The 18144-nt window shown below is 43.5% G+C and overlaps 1 protein-coding gene across 9 annotated transcripts in view; it reads left to right on the top strand.

Moving 5' to 3' along the window:
* CC1H2orf76 (chromosome C1 C2orf76 homolog) overlaps positions 1–11788 on the top strand; it is a 76912-nt gene extending 65124 nt beyond the window's left edge. For 8 of the 9 annotated variants that reach the window (XM_086718431.1, XM_025912564.2, XM_086718433.1 and 5 more), the window contains one exon: positions 7687–7869. In XM_086718431.1, coding sequence (XP_086574557.1) covers positions 7687–7763 — 77 coding nt within the window. In that variant the 3' untranslated portion in view covers positions 7764–7869. Of the gene's footprint in view, positions 1–7686; positions 7870–8496; positions 9427–9655 lie in introns of those variants that run through there. The other variant, XR_015255167.1, reaches the window with a different exon arrangement.
* Positions 11789–18144: the final 6356 nt, after the last annotated feature.

Consider the following 18144-nt stretch of genomic DNA (forward strand, 5'->3'; position numbering starts at 1 on the left):
AAAGATCAGAAGCAAACTAAAAAAGAAGTCAGAGTTCGCAATATGAAACAGTTTTGACATCTCAAATGAGTGGGGAAAGAGTGAATTAGCTAGAAAATGATGTCAGGCCCATTGCCAAAGCATTCAGGAAAATAAAATTTAAATCCTTATCTCAATCTTTATTCCAAAATAAGTTGTGGATTGATGAAATGTCACAATGTAAAAAAAAATTTTTTTTTTAATTTTTTTAACGTTTATTTATTTTTGAGACAGAGAGAGACAGAGCATGAACGGGGGAGGGTCAGAGAGAGGGAGACACAGAATCTGAAACAGGCTCCGGGCTCTGAGCTGTCAGCACAGAGCCCAACGCGGGGCTCGAACTCACAGACTGTGAGATCATGACCTGAGCCGAAGTCGGCCGCTTAACCAACTGAGCCACCCAGGCGCCCCCCCAAAAAAATTTTTTTAAATAAAATGTAGCTTAGTAATTTCATAATCATGGGGAGAAGAGCTCTCCAAGCATGACTTTGAAGGCAGAGCCATAAATCGGGGCGAAATGATATATTTGACCACGTAAAAACTAAAAATTGTAAACAGAGTTAAAGCAGAAGCACCAAACTATGAAAAAATACTTTGTATATGACAAAAAAGTTATTAGCCTGAATTGATAAAAGCTCTTATAATTAGCTTGAAAAAGATAAGAAATCCTACTGGTGGAAGAAATAGCTAACATATGAAAAATAGTTCAGCCTTATTAGTCCTGAGAGAGAGAGATACATGATGATAGATGCTATTTTATGTAGTAATAGTAATCTAGTGGTTAAGAATTAGAGACTGGAGCCGGAGCGCTTGGGTTTACAACCTCATTCTGCCACTTACTGGCTGGGTGACCTTGGACAAGTACCAATTTGTTATTTATTATTTCTTTTAAACATTAAAAAACATTTTTAAAAAATATTTATTTTTGAGAAATAGAGCACGAGCAGGGGAGGGGCAGAGAGAGAGGGAGACACAGAATCCGAAGCTGGCTCCAGGCTCCGAGCTGTCAGCATACAGCCTGACATGGGGCTCGAACCCATGAACCGTGAAATCATGACCCGAGCCAAAGTCGGCCGCTTAACCAAAGTCGGCAGCTTAACTGAGCTGCCCAGGCGCCCTGACAGGTAGTGGTTTCAAGACTAGCAGACATGAAGAAAAGTGGTATTATCCAAGAGAATGTTGGGAAGTGGATACTCTTTTGTACTACTCTTGGGAATGTATATTACCTCTAACTTCCTGTAGGTCAGTTTGGCCAATGAGACTTTCTCGCTCCTTAACTTTGTCTCGTATCTGTTACCAGGCCAACAGGAGTACGCTTCCTCCAACTCTGTGACTCCCCGGAGGTTGAGATGTGCCTTCAGAGGGGTGGCAGGGGTTCTCTCACCTTCCCTGTTTGTGAAATCACTGGTGTAGAGCTTTCTTTATTGAATGGAAATAGAATATATTGTGTGATACCATTACTGTTTAAAATATATGTTTACACATCTGTATGTGTATATGGAGAAAAGATCATGTAACAAAATTTTAGAAATGGTTCTTCGGGTGGCGGCACTTTAAACAATTGATTTTTTTTTTCCTCTCCATATTGTCTAATTGTTCTTGTAGTGGAAAATTTTTATACAGTTCACATATACTTAATTTGTAAATTAAGGAACCAATTTTAAAGAATAGACTCCTGAAAATTGGTTTGAGTGAGGGCTCTGCATTTCACTCATTTTGTGACCTTTGGGAAGCCATTTAGTGTTTTTGAATGTTCTGATCTCTATAACACAAAACAGAACCAATTAGACCTGTGTCAGACTGTTGTCTTAAGAGTTGAATGAAAAAAATCTATGAAGGCATCTGGAACGATGTCCGTAGACACCCTCAGAAATACTTGTTTGGAAACCATTTTGGAGAAGGCAGTTGGCAAATGTGAGTTGTTGGTTTAATTGTCATTAATCTCAGACTCCTGTATGGGCACCTGGGTGGCTCAGTCGGTTATGTGTCCGACTTCGGCTCATATCATGATCTCATAGTTTGTGACTTGGAGCCCCACATCAGGCTCTGTGCTGACAGCTCGGAACCTGGAGCCTGCTTTGGATTCTGTGTGTCCCTTTCTCTCTGCCCCTCCCCTGTACAAGCTCGCTCGCAAGCGTGCACGCCCTCTCTCTCTCTCTCTCTCTCTCTCTCTCTCTCTCTCTCTCTGTCTCTCTCAAAAAGTCAATAAATAAACATTAAGAAAAATTAAAAACTTTCAGACTCATGTAATGAACCACCTGTGAAGGTAAGCATCAAATCCACCTTTTTGTCATTCCTGTTTTAAAGCCATGGGTCTTTGGCGAGAATCAGATCCTTTCCACGAGTCCCAGGGTGGTACAAGAACCTTGCAAGCCCCTAGCCCTGCTCAGGGGTGACGCTAGGCCCAGCCTGAGTGGCTCTCCTGTCCCACAACGTCCCTCCGTGTTGCCTGGGGCCGTGTAGCTGTACCCTGGAGAAGCTTCATTTAACACCTAGAGGAGGAGGCGACGGGCCCTGGAGACCAACCAAAAATTCTAAGTGGGAGTAGAGTTGTAAAAACGACCCTTGAAGTGTGCGACTTTTCTAGGGAATTGCCGCTCCCTCAGTGCTGTGTCTGGTTAGGTTTTTAAGAGGTTTAAGGGAAAAATTCGAAGTCGTCCCTCTCCCTTTGTACCACTTGATCTTGCTGTAGAGCTGTCACTCTGCCATCACAGCCAGTTGCCATGGGAATAATGCCAATGTAACAAATTTATCATTAGGACTTTTCTGCAGAATTCATGAAAGGGAAAGAAGGACTGTGTGTGTGGAGGGGAAATTAGGGGAACAAACTTGTTTGAAGATCTCTTTTCTCACGGAGAAATTCTCCAGTTCCTGCTCCGACCTTTTATCTGCATTGCAGATCCCAATTGTATATTCTGCGCCTGACGTCAGGGCAAATTTTCGCTTGCGGACTCCGAGCTAAAAGACAGAAGTAAAAAGATTTGCTTTTTGGAAGGAAGAAGAAAGCTTGGCTCAGAACTGTTATTTGTAATCGAAAGATTTTTACCTTGTTATTAACGATTGTGGTTTTGTGCACTGATTCCCCTAAGTGGTAGATTTGCATGTAAGTATTTTGGGGGTATCTCTTTCCTTTTGCAACACTCTGCCACTATTATCTTTTGAGTCTTCTTTCCTTAGGAAAGAAATGGTGGCAGGGTAACTCTTTCCAACCAGTTGTGTTTTGCTGGAAATATTTTAAGACAAGATACAGTGGGCCAAACCAGAAGTGCTGATCTGAGGGAAGAGCTTGCGTAAAACCGGATCGTGTGATCCTTCCAAAGCTCCCTTGTGGTCTGTTTTCCTCCTGCGTGTCACCTCTTGGTGCCTGCCCACGACCAGATCCCTGACTCTGTGCCCAGCACCTTCTGATGACCTCACACGTACAGCTGATGTTGTGGGATTCTTTGGCTTCCATCCCTTTATCGGGCTCGTGTTTGATTTGTGTTTCCTGAAGGTTTGGGTCCCTTTCCCATTCTCTTCTGGGTAGTAATATCTTCGGGCGGACATGCTCTCCTCCCTTGACAGCGCGGGAAGGGGGCTGTTCTGTACTTTAAACATCAACACAGTGATAGTCTGGTACTCAGGGAAGTAGGTGCTAGACCCAGGAAATTGGGCTTCCAGAGCAAGAGGTCGGGACTGTTTCCTTTCTACCTTCCCCTCACCATTGTGGACATCACAGGCCTGCGTCCAGTCTGTCAAAGGTCAGATTTCTTTTACTATTCGTTTTCTTCAAACTGTAGCTTGAAACCCTCTCTGCCAGCTGATCTCAGGAACACCAGACGCTTGAAGCAAACATAAAATAAAAACCACTGTGTTTGGGAACTTTCTGCCGGATCCCTTTGCTGCAAAGTTAGAAATATAACTCAGCTGTGAGCACAGTTTTGAATGATTTGTACATTGGGATTTTGTGAACCTTGCAAGGGTAAGATGTATTCCTGGACCAGGAGAGAGGGCAGAACTTTGTCCTTTTGGTCTCAAATTGCCGCAGAAACCAAACCTCGCTCTTCCCGTATTTTGTGTGTGTGTGTGTGTGTGTGTGTGTGTGTACGTGTGCCCATAATCGCAATTATTATCACATTACAGACTGCCTTGATCATTATCTGTCCCACAGAGCCAGCGCACAGGTCTCTGTCTCTCTTCTCAGACAACAGTTACTGTGCCTTATGCTACATTGGTGCTGATGAGTACAGGCCAGGGAGTTTGAAACTGCAATAAATCCTTGTCGATGGGTGAGTTTTTTGAAATAAGCTAGTTAAGGAGTTTAAGCAGATTGCCTTGAATTTTCCTTGAGATTTCACATTTAAAATTGGTTTTTCTTACATCCTTTTATATAAAGGCATTATTATTTTCTTTTTAAAGGTGAATGTATATGGTGTCTGACCTGTTTGGACACATGGTATACAATTATTCATTTCATTTTCAAAGTTTGAATGTCCTGGCTTATGTTCATTTCAGCAAACTTGAAAGTCTGCATTAAATTGGTGCGTGGTATTTGAAGGATTCTTACTTGATATCATTTGATAGTAAGACAAAGGATGAACTGGCAATGTATTTATTGGGTTTTAGATTTTACATTCATTTCAGATCCACTTGCCAAGGCGCTCTGCACCCGAGTGCCCTGTCGCCTACAGCACATTTAATTTAAAATCAGGTGCCCTGGGGGACTGGCACACAGTAGCCTTCCCGAGGGTTCTTCTAGAGCCATTTTAAATAGAATTGGAGGAGCAAGAATTTAAGGGATGATGGTGCGAAAGGGTGATTATGGAGAGGTCTTGAAAATCTTTTGTAATTTGTTTTCATTTTAAATTCACAAGTAAATTTGCATCCTCAATACAGGAAATCGTTGTCTCAAACATTTTCAACAGAATTTTATTGATTTTTAAAAAACATTCCATTTTGTTTGAGGACCACATTACTAAAGTTTACAATACATCTTAAGTCTTACTTTTTTTTTTTTCAACGTTTATTTTATTTTTGGGACAGAGAGAGACAGAGCATGAACGGGGGAGGGGCAGAGAGAGAGGGAGACACAGAATCGGAAACAGGCACCAGGCTCCGAGCCATCAGCCCAGAGCCCGACGCGGGGCTCGAACTCACGGACCGCGAGATTGTGACCTGGCTGAAGTCGGACGCTTAACCGACTGCGCCACCCAGGCGCCCCAAGTCTTACTTTTTTTTTTTTTTTTTTTTATTTAAAAAAAAAATTTTTTTTTTTTCAACGTTTATTTATTTTTGGGACAGAGAGAGACAGAGCATGAACGGGGGAGGGGCAGAGAGAGAGGGAGACACAGAATCGGAAACAGGCTCCAGGCTCCGAGCCATCAGCCCAGAGCCCGACGCGGGGCTCGAACTCACGGACCGCGAGATTGTAACCTGGCTGAAGTCGGACGCTTAACCGACTGTGCCACCCAGGCGCCCCAAGTCTTACTTTTTAATGTTCCGAGTAACCTGCTTTGAATTTGTGTCTTGTTTTCCAGTTTTTTAAGGGTGTCAGTTTTACCAGCCTGAAGTTTTTGAGCGTAATCCATTTGTCAGTCTTGTTGTTTTTTTTGTTTTTTGTTTTTTGAGGAAAAGTATTCATCTGGAAATAAAATCTTGATCTTAGGAGGATCTCATTTTGAGCCTGTATTATGGGAGAAGGTGTAAATACTTTAGATAAATAATGAGTTGATCTGTAAGTTAATTAAACCCGAGCAAACCTGCATGTCAAAACAAAAATGCTTCGTCAGTGTTTTCTTTGCATCCGCTTATTCTGAACCTGTTACTGCGGTACTGAGGAACCATACGATGCATCCCTTTCTCAAAAGGGGTACAGATAAATGTCAGCTGCAGTAAGTGAAAACCGTAATTACAGTTAGTGTGTATTGAGCAAAGTGCTGTGTGGGCAAAGCACTGTGTAAAGTTCTGTATGTAAATAGCACATCCTAGATAACACTTTGCATTGTGATTATTAAGAACAGGGTGCCTTTTGCCCATTCTCCATTTGAAGAACGATTAGCATCGCTTGTAAATGATATAGGTCTACCTTTGGGCTTGCTTCACTTCAAAAAAGGAAACCCCGGGAGCTTTTTGTAGAAAGGACAGACCCCAAAACATCTTCTCTTTGAATACTGAATTTTCTGAAGCCCCCTTGTCAACAGTTTACTGATTCCAAGTGCGGGGCCTCTTAGCCATTCTTTTAAAGGCTGTTTTCTTGTAAAATGTAGCTATACGTGAGCTTCTGGTTTGCCTGGGCTGCATTTGTTTACAGCCCCTCCTCACCCATTCTCCGTTTCTCTCTGCCCACCTCCTCCCCACCCCCAGGCTCATTGTGCCCAGATTGTAATCTGATTTTCATCAAGATTCATCTTCACTTAATCTTGAAGATGCAGTGAGACTGGAATGAGGATCTGAGACTATGGGTGTCTTTATTTTCTTCTTTCCACATTTCTGTGTTTTCTGTAATGAGCACAGGCAACCCATGATTGAGAAACAATAAATTTGATATTCTTAAGACCAGCATTTTTTTTTTTTTTTAACTGAAGTGCTGTGCCAAGCTCCTTAATTTCATTCTTTTGTGGTAAATTCTAGCGATGAGATGAGTTTGGTAAACTAAGAGACCCGGGGGTGGTAATCCTTGGCATCTTTCCCTATTATCCTATTTATTTGGCTTGAAGAGTTTTACTTGTCTGTTTTTAGAGGATATGTTAATTGAGTGATCAGTATTCATTACAAATAATCTTGTCTGTTTTCTTGTCGAGATTCTGAAGGCCCTTTTGCTCTTTCTGTAAAAGCTAAGCAGACTGTATTAACTTCTGGTTTAATTTAAAAAACGAATGTGGAACTTGTTGGCGCACACCTTAAAGAATTGCATGTTTAATAATTGGAAGGCTTTCCATCAGATTTGTCTCCAGTCTGAATTAATAATGTTGCTGACTTATTGTTTTAGAAGACGGAGTCCTTGACCTGCTGGGTTGAAAGAATGTGACTGCTTTGCCCCTCTGTGGGTCCTTTAGCTGTGCTATATCCCCTGTGAATAATTAGAGGTGTTTGAAGGTATTGCGGTAGAAGCCAATTTGTGTCTTTCACTTTGCATATTGTTGAAGCCTCATGAATTAGTCATAAGCAGGCAAAAAATTAACTTCTTCAGACACATATTTTGATGGGTCATGAGGGAGAATGTAAAGTGATCTGTAAAGTATTCTACTGATCCTCTAAGTATTAAATTATTATACCTACAGGCTAATTTCAGAGAGACAAAAAAAGAGCATTCTTCCTCCGCCTTCAGTAACCGAGCAGCAAATTTGGGGAAAAAAAAAATAAACGTTAATTTTCTAGGACTGTTAAGAGGTGTATAACATGAGCAATTTTATGGTTTCCTGGACACCAGAGTCTTGTACGAATTCTTGTTTTTAAATGTTTTCTTGGGTATTTTTCTTTTTAATTTTAAATTATTCGAGTTCAGGATTCTTACAACAACCGATACTTCTTGTTGATTTGATGAAATGTGAAACCAAACAAGTAGCTCATTTTTCTCACTTTCAGCGTCTGAAACACTGAATCAGTAATATGGATTTCAATACTTGCTTAAAAATCTAGTTTTACATTAACATTTTTTTTTCCATTGTCTTTTTTTTTTTTTTTTTCCAGCTCATGAAACTGAAATTGCATTCTTCTGTGAAGAAGATTATAAGAACTACAAAGCTAATCCCATTTCATCCTGGTGAAAACCCTTTGGGGGCTCCCTTTTTGCATACCTGTCTTAAGCTCTTTATCCCACTAGTGAGTTTTTTTTTTTTGAAATTGATAAATAAACCTAAAAAATTAATCGTAGGCTCTGCGATTTTTGCTGAAGTCTGTGGTGTTTTCTGTCCCTGCAGGTCTGTACTTTTTTTTTTCTTGTTGTAAAATAATGTATTTATTTATGAGAAAAAAACATACGATTTTTTTTTTTTTAAGTGAAAGAAATGGTTATCCAAAAATCATCATGGACGATTGGTTCTCTAGTCATAACTTTTTTTTCTGAAATTAGGGGTTATTTGGGTGGCTTGCATGTTGGGTTCCTTAAAAAGATTGGAAGATGGGGCGCCTGGGTGGCTCAGTCGGTTAAGCGTCCAACTTGAGATTCTCTCCCTGTCTCTCTCTCTCTCTCTCTCTCTCTCTCTCTCTCTCTCTCTCTCTCTGCCTCTCCCCTACACGTGCTCTCTTGCATGTGTCCACCCTCTCTGTCTCTCAAATAATAAATTTCAAAAATAATTTTTTTAATAAAAAAAGAATATAAGACTAAGGTCATTCTGTTCATTTTGTGGTCTTCCCATGGTTTCCATTAGAGCCACTGTGGACCGTTACCGTCTTTGGTTAGCAGAGATTATGAGTCTCTCATGACCACCAGTGGCATCTTTTTGGCCACAGTGAGAGGTTTTCTGATGTAAGAGTGTTTCTTTTCTTTTCATATTTCAGCCCACACAAATAACACGACTGATTTCCCACCCCCCGAGCTGTGTTTCCTTACTTCAGGAGCAAACTATAATAGAACCAAACTCATTTCTTTGGAGAGAAAAGGTAGCAGGATGTTTGCACTTCTGGAAGAAAATTGTTCACTGAGAACAAGTCTAAGTCATGGAAGGTACATTTTTTTTCAAAATAATATAATACTCTGGGTTCCCTATAATGGCTACTACCAGTTCCTAAAGAGTCCTGATTTCAAAGGGGCCTCTCGGACAGCATGTGGATCTAATGAGAACTCCTACGAAGTTAGTTGGCCCTAGAATTATTCCAAGAACCCTCAAAATTGCTAGTAGGACAAATTGGTTTCATTGTGGTAGAGGCCAACTTAAAAAAAAAAAATCAGCTTTGAAAGTCTGATTAACATAATCAAAATATGGTTTTTTGGGGCTTGTTGAAAGATTTAGTATAGTAGAGCCTCATTTAAAAGAGAAAGTTTATTCATGGTTTCATTCATTAAAAAAGGGCTGAATGGACCAATGACCCAGGCTCCCGAGGAGTGAATAAACACTGAAATAAGACACAGTTTTTGCCTCAGCAAGTGGAGAAAGATATTTAAGCAAGTAATTTTAATATAGTAACAGTGGAAGCTGCCATGGGAACAATGGATGATGGGATAGTTAATTCTATATTCTGTGCAGGCTTAGTTTTTATTTTTATTTATTTGTTTTTTTTTTTAAAGTTTATTTTGAGAGAGAAGAGAGCTGGGGAGGGTAGAGAGAGAATCCCAAGCAAGCTCCATGCTGTGAATATGGAGCCCGAAATAGGGCTCTGTCCCACAAACTGCAATCATGACCTGAGCCAAAAGTAAGAGTTGAACACTTAACCAACTGAGCCACCCAGGTGCCCTTGGTTAATTTTTATTAAAAAAAATTTTTTTTTAATGTTTATTTATTCTTGAGACAGAGACAGAGCATGAACAGGGGAGGGTCAGAGAGAATGGGAGACACAGAATCTGAAACAAGGCTCCGGGCTCCGAGCTGTCAGCACAGAGCCCGACGCGGGGCTTGAACTCATGGACCGCGAGATCATGACCTGGGCTGAAGTCGGACGCTCAACCGACTGAGCCACCCAGGCGCCCCTAATTTTTATTTTAAAAGAAGTATCCGTTGAGCTTTTTCTTAAAAGATTAAATAGGAATTTTTACTTAGTAGAAAATAAGGGAAAAGCTTTTAGGAAGAGGGACCAGCATGTATAAAGGCAAAATGCTGTTAAAGAACTTGGGATTTTCTGCAGGAAGTTACAGATTTCAATGTACTAGAGTGGAAGGCCCTTGCACCAGAGGGGAGGAAGAGAAGGCCAGAAGGGAGGTTGAGCTAGGCTTTATCTATCACGCTAAGGAGTTGGAACTTTACCTAGTAGGTAGTAGGGAGCCAATGGAAAGATTTAAACAGATAAATTATAGGACTAGATTCGTATTTTAGAAAGGGAGCTTTGGCCGCAGCATCTAGAAGGCAGAAAGACAGTTGTCATGGACCAGGCAAAAGTCTGGATGGCCTGACCTCCAGAGTTCGGCACAGGGGAAGGGGAGGGGAGGAGACTTTCTCGCGAGATAGTGTTGCCATTTGGTCACGAGTTACATGGCAAGCATCTTGTGGGGTACTTTACATATATTATCTCATTCACTTTTTACCCCAGCTCTTCAGTCTAGATAGTATCATATCTATTTATGGATAAACAAATTGGGGCCCAGAGAGGTAAGGTAGTTCACCCAAAGTGATGCAGTCGTGTACAGTGGGATTGGACCTGGGTGTATCTTGAAGTCCTGACCTTGCCCTGTCAGCCCTGTGGCCTCCAGTTAGAGGTGTGGGGTGGAGGGACTGGGGGAATCTGGGGCTTGGTGAGGGCTGGGTGTGGAGGGTGTAGCAGAAGGAGGAGTGGGGACTTGGTGATTCTTGCCGGAGCGAGTGGCTGGCTTGATGGCGAGGGCGTTGACCCAAGTAGGGGATTTGGTGAGGAGAAGAACAGGTTAGAGCACATTACATTTGCTCATTTTGCACTCAGTTTACACACCAGTTTTTCATTTTTTAAAAATTTTTTTTATGTTTATTCGTTTTTGAAAGACAGAGACAGAGCACAAGCAGGGGTGGGGTGGAGAGAGAGGGGGACACAGACTCTGAAGCAGGCTCCAGGCTCTGAGCTGTCAGCACAGAGCCCAATGCGGGGCTCAAACCCATGAACCGTGAAATCATGACCTGAGCGGAAGTCGGATGCTCAACCGACTGAGCCACCCAGGCGCCCCGAGTTTTTCTTTTCTAAGAAAAATGAAGCCTTTTTTTTTTCACCTGTATATTTTCTTTTTTAACAAATAATGCAAAAAGATGCATACAAAGTCCTTTGTTTTGGTGTGTATTTTCCTGATTAGACAGTTACATATAGTTATAAACACAGGTGTGGAAATCAAAACTAGAAATGTCTTATGACTGAAGAGGGCTTTTACCAGGAATGGAAGATTGGTTCAAAACTACAGAAAACCTATCAAAGTAATTCACAAAATCTGTAGATTACAGGAGAAAGAAATTACGCTTCTCTCAGTAGCTGCCAAACAAGCATTTGATGATCTGCAACCCCGGGCGTAAGTGAAAGGCAGGAAAAGGATGTGCCCTTCGCTTAGCGAAAGTTGTCCACAGAGAACCCGCTTACTGGACAAGTGTTCTAGGCAGACCTATCAGAGAAGATGCAGGACCAAGGTGACCACTGCTGCCGGGACTATCCAGAATTGTTCTGAGGGTCTTGTTGTAACCAATACAATAAGAAAAGTGATAAGGAGCACAGATACTGGAGAGGAGGAGGTAAACCATCCCTTTGCAGACAACAGGATTCCAAGCGTATCAAGTGACACATTAGGAGAAGTAACGAGAGACTTCCAGAGCACCTGATGACCAACCTACTGAGACGTGTGCACACAACGTTCCTAGAGGATATAAGAGACCTAAGCGAAGAGGGATCACATGTTCATAGATGGAAACCCCGGTGTCATAAAGACATAGGTTTGTACCGAACCTGTAACTTAGTGTAACCTCCATCAAAACCCCCAAGGATTTATATTGGCGTTTGACAAACTGGCTTAGAGATTTTATTTGGAAAAGGAAATGTGCGAAAAGAGCCACGATCAACTGAAAAAGCAAAAAGGAAGGGGGGTTACCCACCAGGTGTCAAAATGTGCTTTAAATGTGTATAATTAAAACAACTGGGGAGTGATACAGAAATAGACCCAAAAAAAAAAAAAAGAGAATAACAAGTAAAACTAATGTATGTGGAAACTTAGTATATAATAAATGTATTTGTAAGAAAAGAAGGATAATTATATGCTAACTAATTTGGATGTAAATTAAAAAAAATAAAATTTAAAAAAGAAAAGGATATTTTTAGCAGCTGGCTAGGCGTGACAAGAGTGAGTTAGGGTCCTACTTGCTACCATTCACATAAATTTCAAATGGATTAAATAACTAGACATGAAAAACAAGACGATGAGCTTATTAGGAAAAAAAAAATGGATTATATATATGACCATGGGATAGAGAAGTCCTTAAAACACAAAATGCAAATACTATAATTTGCTAAATTTTATGTGTCTCTATGAAAAACTAACTCCCTCCCTCAAAAAAAAAAAAAAAAAAAGGTTGAAAGACAAGTGAATGGGAGAAACTACTTGCAGTTATTTAAAAAAATTTTTTAATGTATTATTTTTGAGAGAGAGAGACAGCGTGAGTGGGGAAGGGGCAGAGAGAGACAGGAAGACATAGAATCCGAAGCAGCTTCAGGCTCCGAGCTGTCAGCACAAAGCCCAATGCGGGACTCGAACCCACGAACCGTGAGATCATGACCTGTGCTGAAGTCGGACACTCAACCGACTGAGCCACCCAGGTGCCCCATATTTGCAGTTATAAAGTAGACAAAGAATGGGGCTCCTGGGTGGCTCAGTCGGTTAAGTGTCTGACTCTTGATTCCGGCTCAGGTCATGATCTTACCGTTGGGTTAGTGAGATCGAGCCCTGAGTCAGGCTGTGCACTGATAGAGAGGAGCCTGCTTGGGACACTCTCTCTCTCTCTCTCTCTCTCTCTCTCTCTCTCTCTCTCTCGTGCGCGCGCGCGCACGCACACTGCCCCTTCCCCCCTCAAATAAACATGAAAAAAAATTTTACATAGACAAAGGATTCGTTTCCTGAATATGTGAATAACTGTTATTATAATAAGTCTATGAGAAATGGACACACATGCCACAAAAAAACAGACACATTTTATGGAGGAGTTCATGAAAAAGGAAACCTGTATGGCTTATAAACATGTGAAAAGGAGCACATGGTGTTATTCAAGGAGATTCAAAACAAAAGGATACATTTTCATTCGTCAAGTTGGCAAAAAGTAAAAAGGTTTGGTAATAAATATTGGCAGTGATGTGTACCCACGCTGTCAGTGGGAGTAGAAATTCGTGTGCAGTCCCTTAGGTGTGGTATCTATTAAAAAACCAAAAGTGCAGATTCCATTGACCCAGAAGTTCCACTTCCCAGAATCTGTCCCAGGGAAACCCTCTCGTGCCTGCAGAAGGAGGCATTTATAAGGGAATCTACTGCAGTGTTATTTGCAATAGAAAAACACTGTAAACAACCTAATTAAAGTCATAGCAGAGTAAACAAAGTACAGTGTTTCTGGATTCTCAACTACTTAATTTGAAACAATGAGGGGCACATATATTATTTACTGACACGGGACCGTCTTCGGGACATCTTGATGGAATTGCAGAGGGACTCAAACTGATGTCATTTGTTTAAAGGCACAAAATAATACCTATAATGTGTCTATATATGTACATATATATGAATATACACATTGTATACACATATGTACATGTGCAAGAAACAATATACACCAAATTGGTAACTCTGATTACCTCTAGGGAGGGGACCACAATTGGGAGGTGAAAGTCCTAAAATCGTAAAAGCCTGTAATGTTTATAAGGAGAATGTATTTGTGTTAAGAATTACTAATAACTAATATCTGTATAGAAATGAAAAGAAATAGGGGCGTCTGGGTGGCTCAGTCAGTTAGGCGTCTGACTCTTGATCCCAGCTCAGGTCTTGATCTCAGGGTTGTGAGTTCGGGCCCCATGCTGGGCATGAAGCCTGCTTAAAAAAATTAATTTTAAAAAATTAAAAGAAGCAAGGAAAAAAACTCAGGCAATCTCCAGTAACATTTTGGTTATCCCATCTAGGGTTATTTCTTCTATATAGGTTTTTTAGTGTTTCTGATCATTTTGGTGTGTTTTTTTCTGTTGTTGTTTATTTTATTATTTTATTATTTTTATTTTTTTGAGACAGAGACAGAGCATGAACAAGGGAGGGGCAGAGAGTGAGGGAGGCACAGAATCCAAAGCAGGCTCCAGGCTCTGAGCTGTCAGCACAGAGCCCGACACGGGGCTCAAACCCACAAACTGTGAGATCATGACCTGAGCCAAAGTCAGACGCTTAACCGACTGAGCCCCCAGCCTCCCCAATTTTGGTTAATAAGCAGGTAACATCTGCTTGTTAAAAACAACCAACTTTTAAGGTAAGTAAAAATCCCCTTCTTTCAAGATCATTCCTTTGCATAGCCCGATATGCCATACTTTTTTCTGCATATATCTCATTATTTACACATGCGTTCTAAAGTGCTATCATTTGATATTTAAAATATTCTCATTCTCTTAAACACGGTTCAGGAGTATCCTTTTCCTTTGGAATCATCACTATATTCCAGACACTGCAGGTGTCGTAAGTATGATCTCATAAGTCCTCAAGTTGTAAAGAACTCCGAGCAGAACCCCATCTGTAGAATGAGAAGCCAATGCCCACCTCACAGAGTTTTGGGGATAGAGCAAGACATTGCCTACGGGGCACGCAGGGCTAGCACAAAGGTAAGTGCACAGTGTCTTATGCTTATTATGAGCACTGCAGCAGCCATCAACTTTATTTTGGCACCAAGAACCTTGATGCTCTCAGACATGAAGACACTCGCCCAAGACCTAAAACCTGAGAAGTCACAGAACAGGTTCCTCCTGGCTTCAAATGCCACACTTAGCAATATTGGGCCCTTGGAGAAACATGGTAGCAAGGGTGTCGGCCAGGAGACGCTGTCCCATTGTTATTGGTTGGCACCCCTTCTACATGGTTCTGTGCCCTTTTCAATTGTTCTTGTGCCACAGGAACATACAGGCCCTAGTCCCACATTTAGTCCCACATTTAGCTAAGCCTCGCTGTATGTGAGTTTGAGGAGCTTTAGTTGCTTTGTTTTAGTTGCTTTCCTTTCTGCCTCCTCCACACACAGGCTGGGGAGGTGAGGATGTTCCTGCCTCGTTGGGACACCCAGAGAGGCGGCTTTGCCTGGGCCCCTTTGGAAAACTGCCGCTGCATATGGAGGCAAGGAGGGGGTGTCTGAGACTGTGGACTCGCATCTGTAGCGGGAAGAGAAGTCTGAGGGTGACGGTGTTTGAGGTACCGACCCTTGTCATCTTTTCTTTGTTGTGTGTGCATGCGTGTTGGGGGCAGGGCTCTGATTACTGGTTGCTCGCAGTTTCCCTTACTTTCCTCAGAACTCTTCTGATTCATTAGATTAGCATAAGTAACTGAAGCTGGCAGAATAGTTACTTAATTGGTTGGAGGTTAATATTTTGAACTCCACCGTCAAGGCGGTGGGTCTTGGGTTCTGGAGGCCCGGGCAGCCCCCATCGCGCACGTTGGACCCACACTATCAAACTCATTGCCACCCTCCACCTCTCTCTGTGCCCCGCCAGCATTTGTGGGAGGGGAGTTTGTGGTAGGAGCCAGAAAGATCACGAGCTCTCTCCTATCTTTTCAGTGTTAAATTCTGTTTAGCGAAAAACAAACAAAAAAACTCATTTAATTTCCTAATCCTTGTCCTTCCTCCTCCCTCTAACCCCCAACTTTGCTCCCAGTGCCATCAGACTATGCACTGCCTACCTCCCACCCCCCATTGCAGACTCCTGCAGGCCCCCGGCCGCCCGCCCCCCATTCCTTCACCATATTAGCTCCTGGCTCACCGTCACCTCTCCAGTACTGCTCTGGTCAGGGTTCAGTACAGAGAAGCCTCACAGTACCGCGGGGCTCTCAGGTCACTGACCAGCCTGGCTGTGATGTACTGATCCCGTACTCCATCTCGGCCTCCTGCTCCCGCCGTCACACCTTAGCCATGGTCATCATCAGTAGCCACACCCCAGTAGGCAACATGGTCTTCATAACTACACCTCTCGTTTTCCAACCGTGGCCCCCTGCCCTTCCGTCCCTCCCCCTCCATGCCCACCCCCTCAGCGGTTCTTCAGCCTCGCCGGGCCTAGAGTTTGTGGCCCCTACCACCTTTTCACTGCCCCTCCCCTCCCCAGAGATTCTCTGGTCCTCATCCGCCATGCCCCTGGGTTTAGTCCCACTCTGTGCCTGGAATGCCTGCACATGGCTGGATACAAGCATGTGGACTGACAAAGCTTTGGTTCATGAGTGCCGGGCTCCAGTAAGTTCCTAATGCTGCCCAGCAGCCCCGCACGTCCCTGGTTTCTTCGTCCTCCAGTGGACATTCTCCTTGACCCTCGACCCTGACCCCTCCTCTCCTCTTGAGGGCTGCTCCTGTTGTTTCCTGTTTCACTGAGAAAACAGGCCATCGGCGGGTGGCTTGCTCCTGCTCCCACTACCGTGTCCCCCTGCTTGTGACGGTGGTGAGCCAGCAGCAGTGCCCCTTTCCAAGTCTGTCCCCCGTCTGGGCATCCTCCCCGCCCCCGCCCCCGCCCCCAAGCACCACCACAGTGCTGTCCTCGCCCCTCCTCCGGGTCATTCCCACCGGCATGTGAACATGCTGGGGTGACTCCCATCTTCCTGTTAACACAAACCCTTGACAGAGTTCTGCACACCCTCCTTTTTTCCACTTCTCAGCTTCCCTTGAACTCTCTCTGGTTGGGCTTCTGTCCCCCTCGGTCTACTGACACGGCGCCGGGCAGGGTCACCAGTGGTTCCCCTGTTGCCGGAGGAATGTGCTTCTCCGTGTTTGAGTCCACCTGTCAGGGACATTTGACACAAAAGCAACGGACACCCTCCTCTTGCAAACCCCTGCTTCTTGTGGCTTCCTCGCGCTCCACTGGCCGCTCAGCTTCATTTCCTCCGCCCGCCCTTATCTCCTCCAATACTGGAACGCCCAGTCCCCCTGGCTTCTGTAACTGCATCTACCTCCGTGATGAGCTCAGGCATCTCACAGCTTTCAACACCAACTACGTGCTGCCGACTCCTCATTTTACCCCACAGCCCAGATCTTCCCCCGAGCCCCACACTCGTACCTCTAACTGGCCACTCTATATCTCCATTAAGGTGGCGAATGAGCTAACAGACATCTCAGACTTTAACATGTCAGAGAACAAGCTTCTGAGCTCTCTCCCCTCCCCTGGTCACCCCTCGGTCTTCCCCACCGAAGGAAAGAACCCTCGTCCGTTTGTGTAGACCCAAAACTTTGGAGACATTTTTCTTTTTCCTCTTCTACCCCGCATCCAGTCCATCAGCCAGCCCTGTCAATTCCACCTCCGAAGTATATCCAGCCTCCAGCCTCGACTCGCCTTTTTCCCTGCTACTGATTGGCCCAAGGCATCACCATCTCTCCCCTGGATTACTGCAAGAGCCTTCTAACTGGGACCCCCTGCTCCTACTGCTTGCCCTGCTATGGTGTCCCTCCCCCAGCAGTCAGAGTGATTGTTCCAGAACCTAAATCTTGTCATCCTTTGCTGAGGAAAAAAAGCCAATTTCTTGCTGAGATTTGTGAGGTCCTATGTGATCAGCCCCTAAGCTTATGTGACTTCAACCAGCATCTCTCCTCTCTCTGAATAGCCGCTTTGGCCTTGCTTCTCTTCCTGGTGCATGCCAAACACATTCATAGCCCAGGGCCTTTGCACTCACTCTTCCTTTTGCCTGCAATGCCTTTTCTCCTCGTTATTTTTGTGAGTTGCCCTTGTTTCTGTCAGGTGTCTGCATAAATGCTGTTAAAGACTTCCCCGCTCACCCCATATAAAATAGCAAAAGCCTGCCCCCTGCAGCGCTCCCTGCCCCTCTAACTCTAAAAAAAAAAAAAAAAAAAAAAAATCTTTTTCTGGTCTGTCTCCTGCTGCTAGAATGCCCCCAGTGTATAGAAGTCTGTGGCACTTAGTGGGGCAGCATAAATATTTCTTGAATGAATGAATGACCTTGAGATTGTATTTGAGCCTGAAAGCAAAACTTTATAGATTCTTGAAGCTCATTTCATAGCAAAGGAGACCCGTGTCGATCGGACAAACTCGAGAAGCTTCTGCACTTGAAGAACGGCCATCCGCATTTATACACGGACGTAGGCTGTAATTGGTCAGCAGTCCTGCGCGCATATGTGTCTCGGATGGAATTGAGGAATTGAACGTGAGATGAAACATCTCATCGAGAGTTAGCTGGTTTTTACTGGCCTGAAGCTGGGTGCTGCGGCACCTGTGGCTTCCCTCTGCTGCCAGGTGTTTTCTGCAGCGGGGTTCTCGCGTGAGCTGGAAAAAGCGCCGTGGTGGTTATTCACAAGAGGCAACATAGGTGGCCTAGACTGTCATTTGTTTCTGTTT

The sequence above is a fragment of the Puma concolor genome, chromosome C1 (assembly GCF_028749965.1).
Source record: "Puma concolor isolate L17-30 chromosome C1, mPumCon1.1.hap2, whole genome shotgun sequence".
NCBI classification, from domain to species: Eukaryota; Metazoa; Chordata; class Mammalia; order Carnivora; family Felidae; genus Puma; species Puma concolor.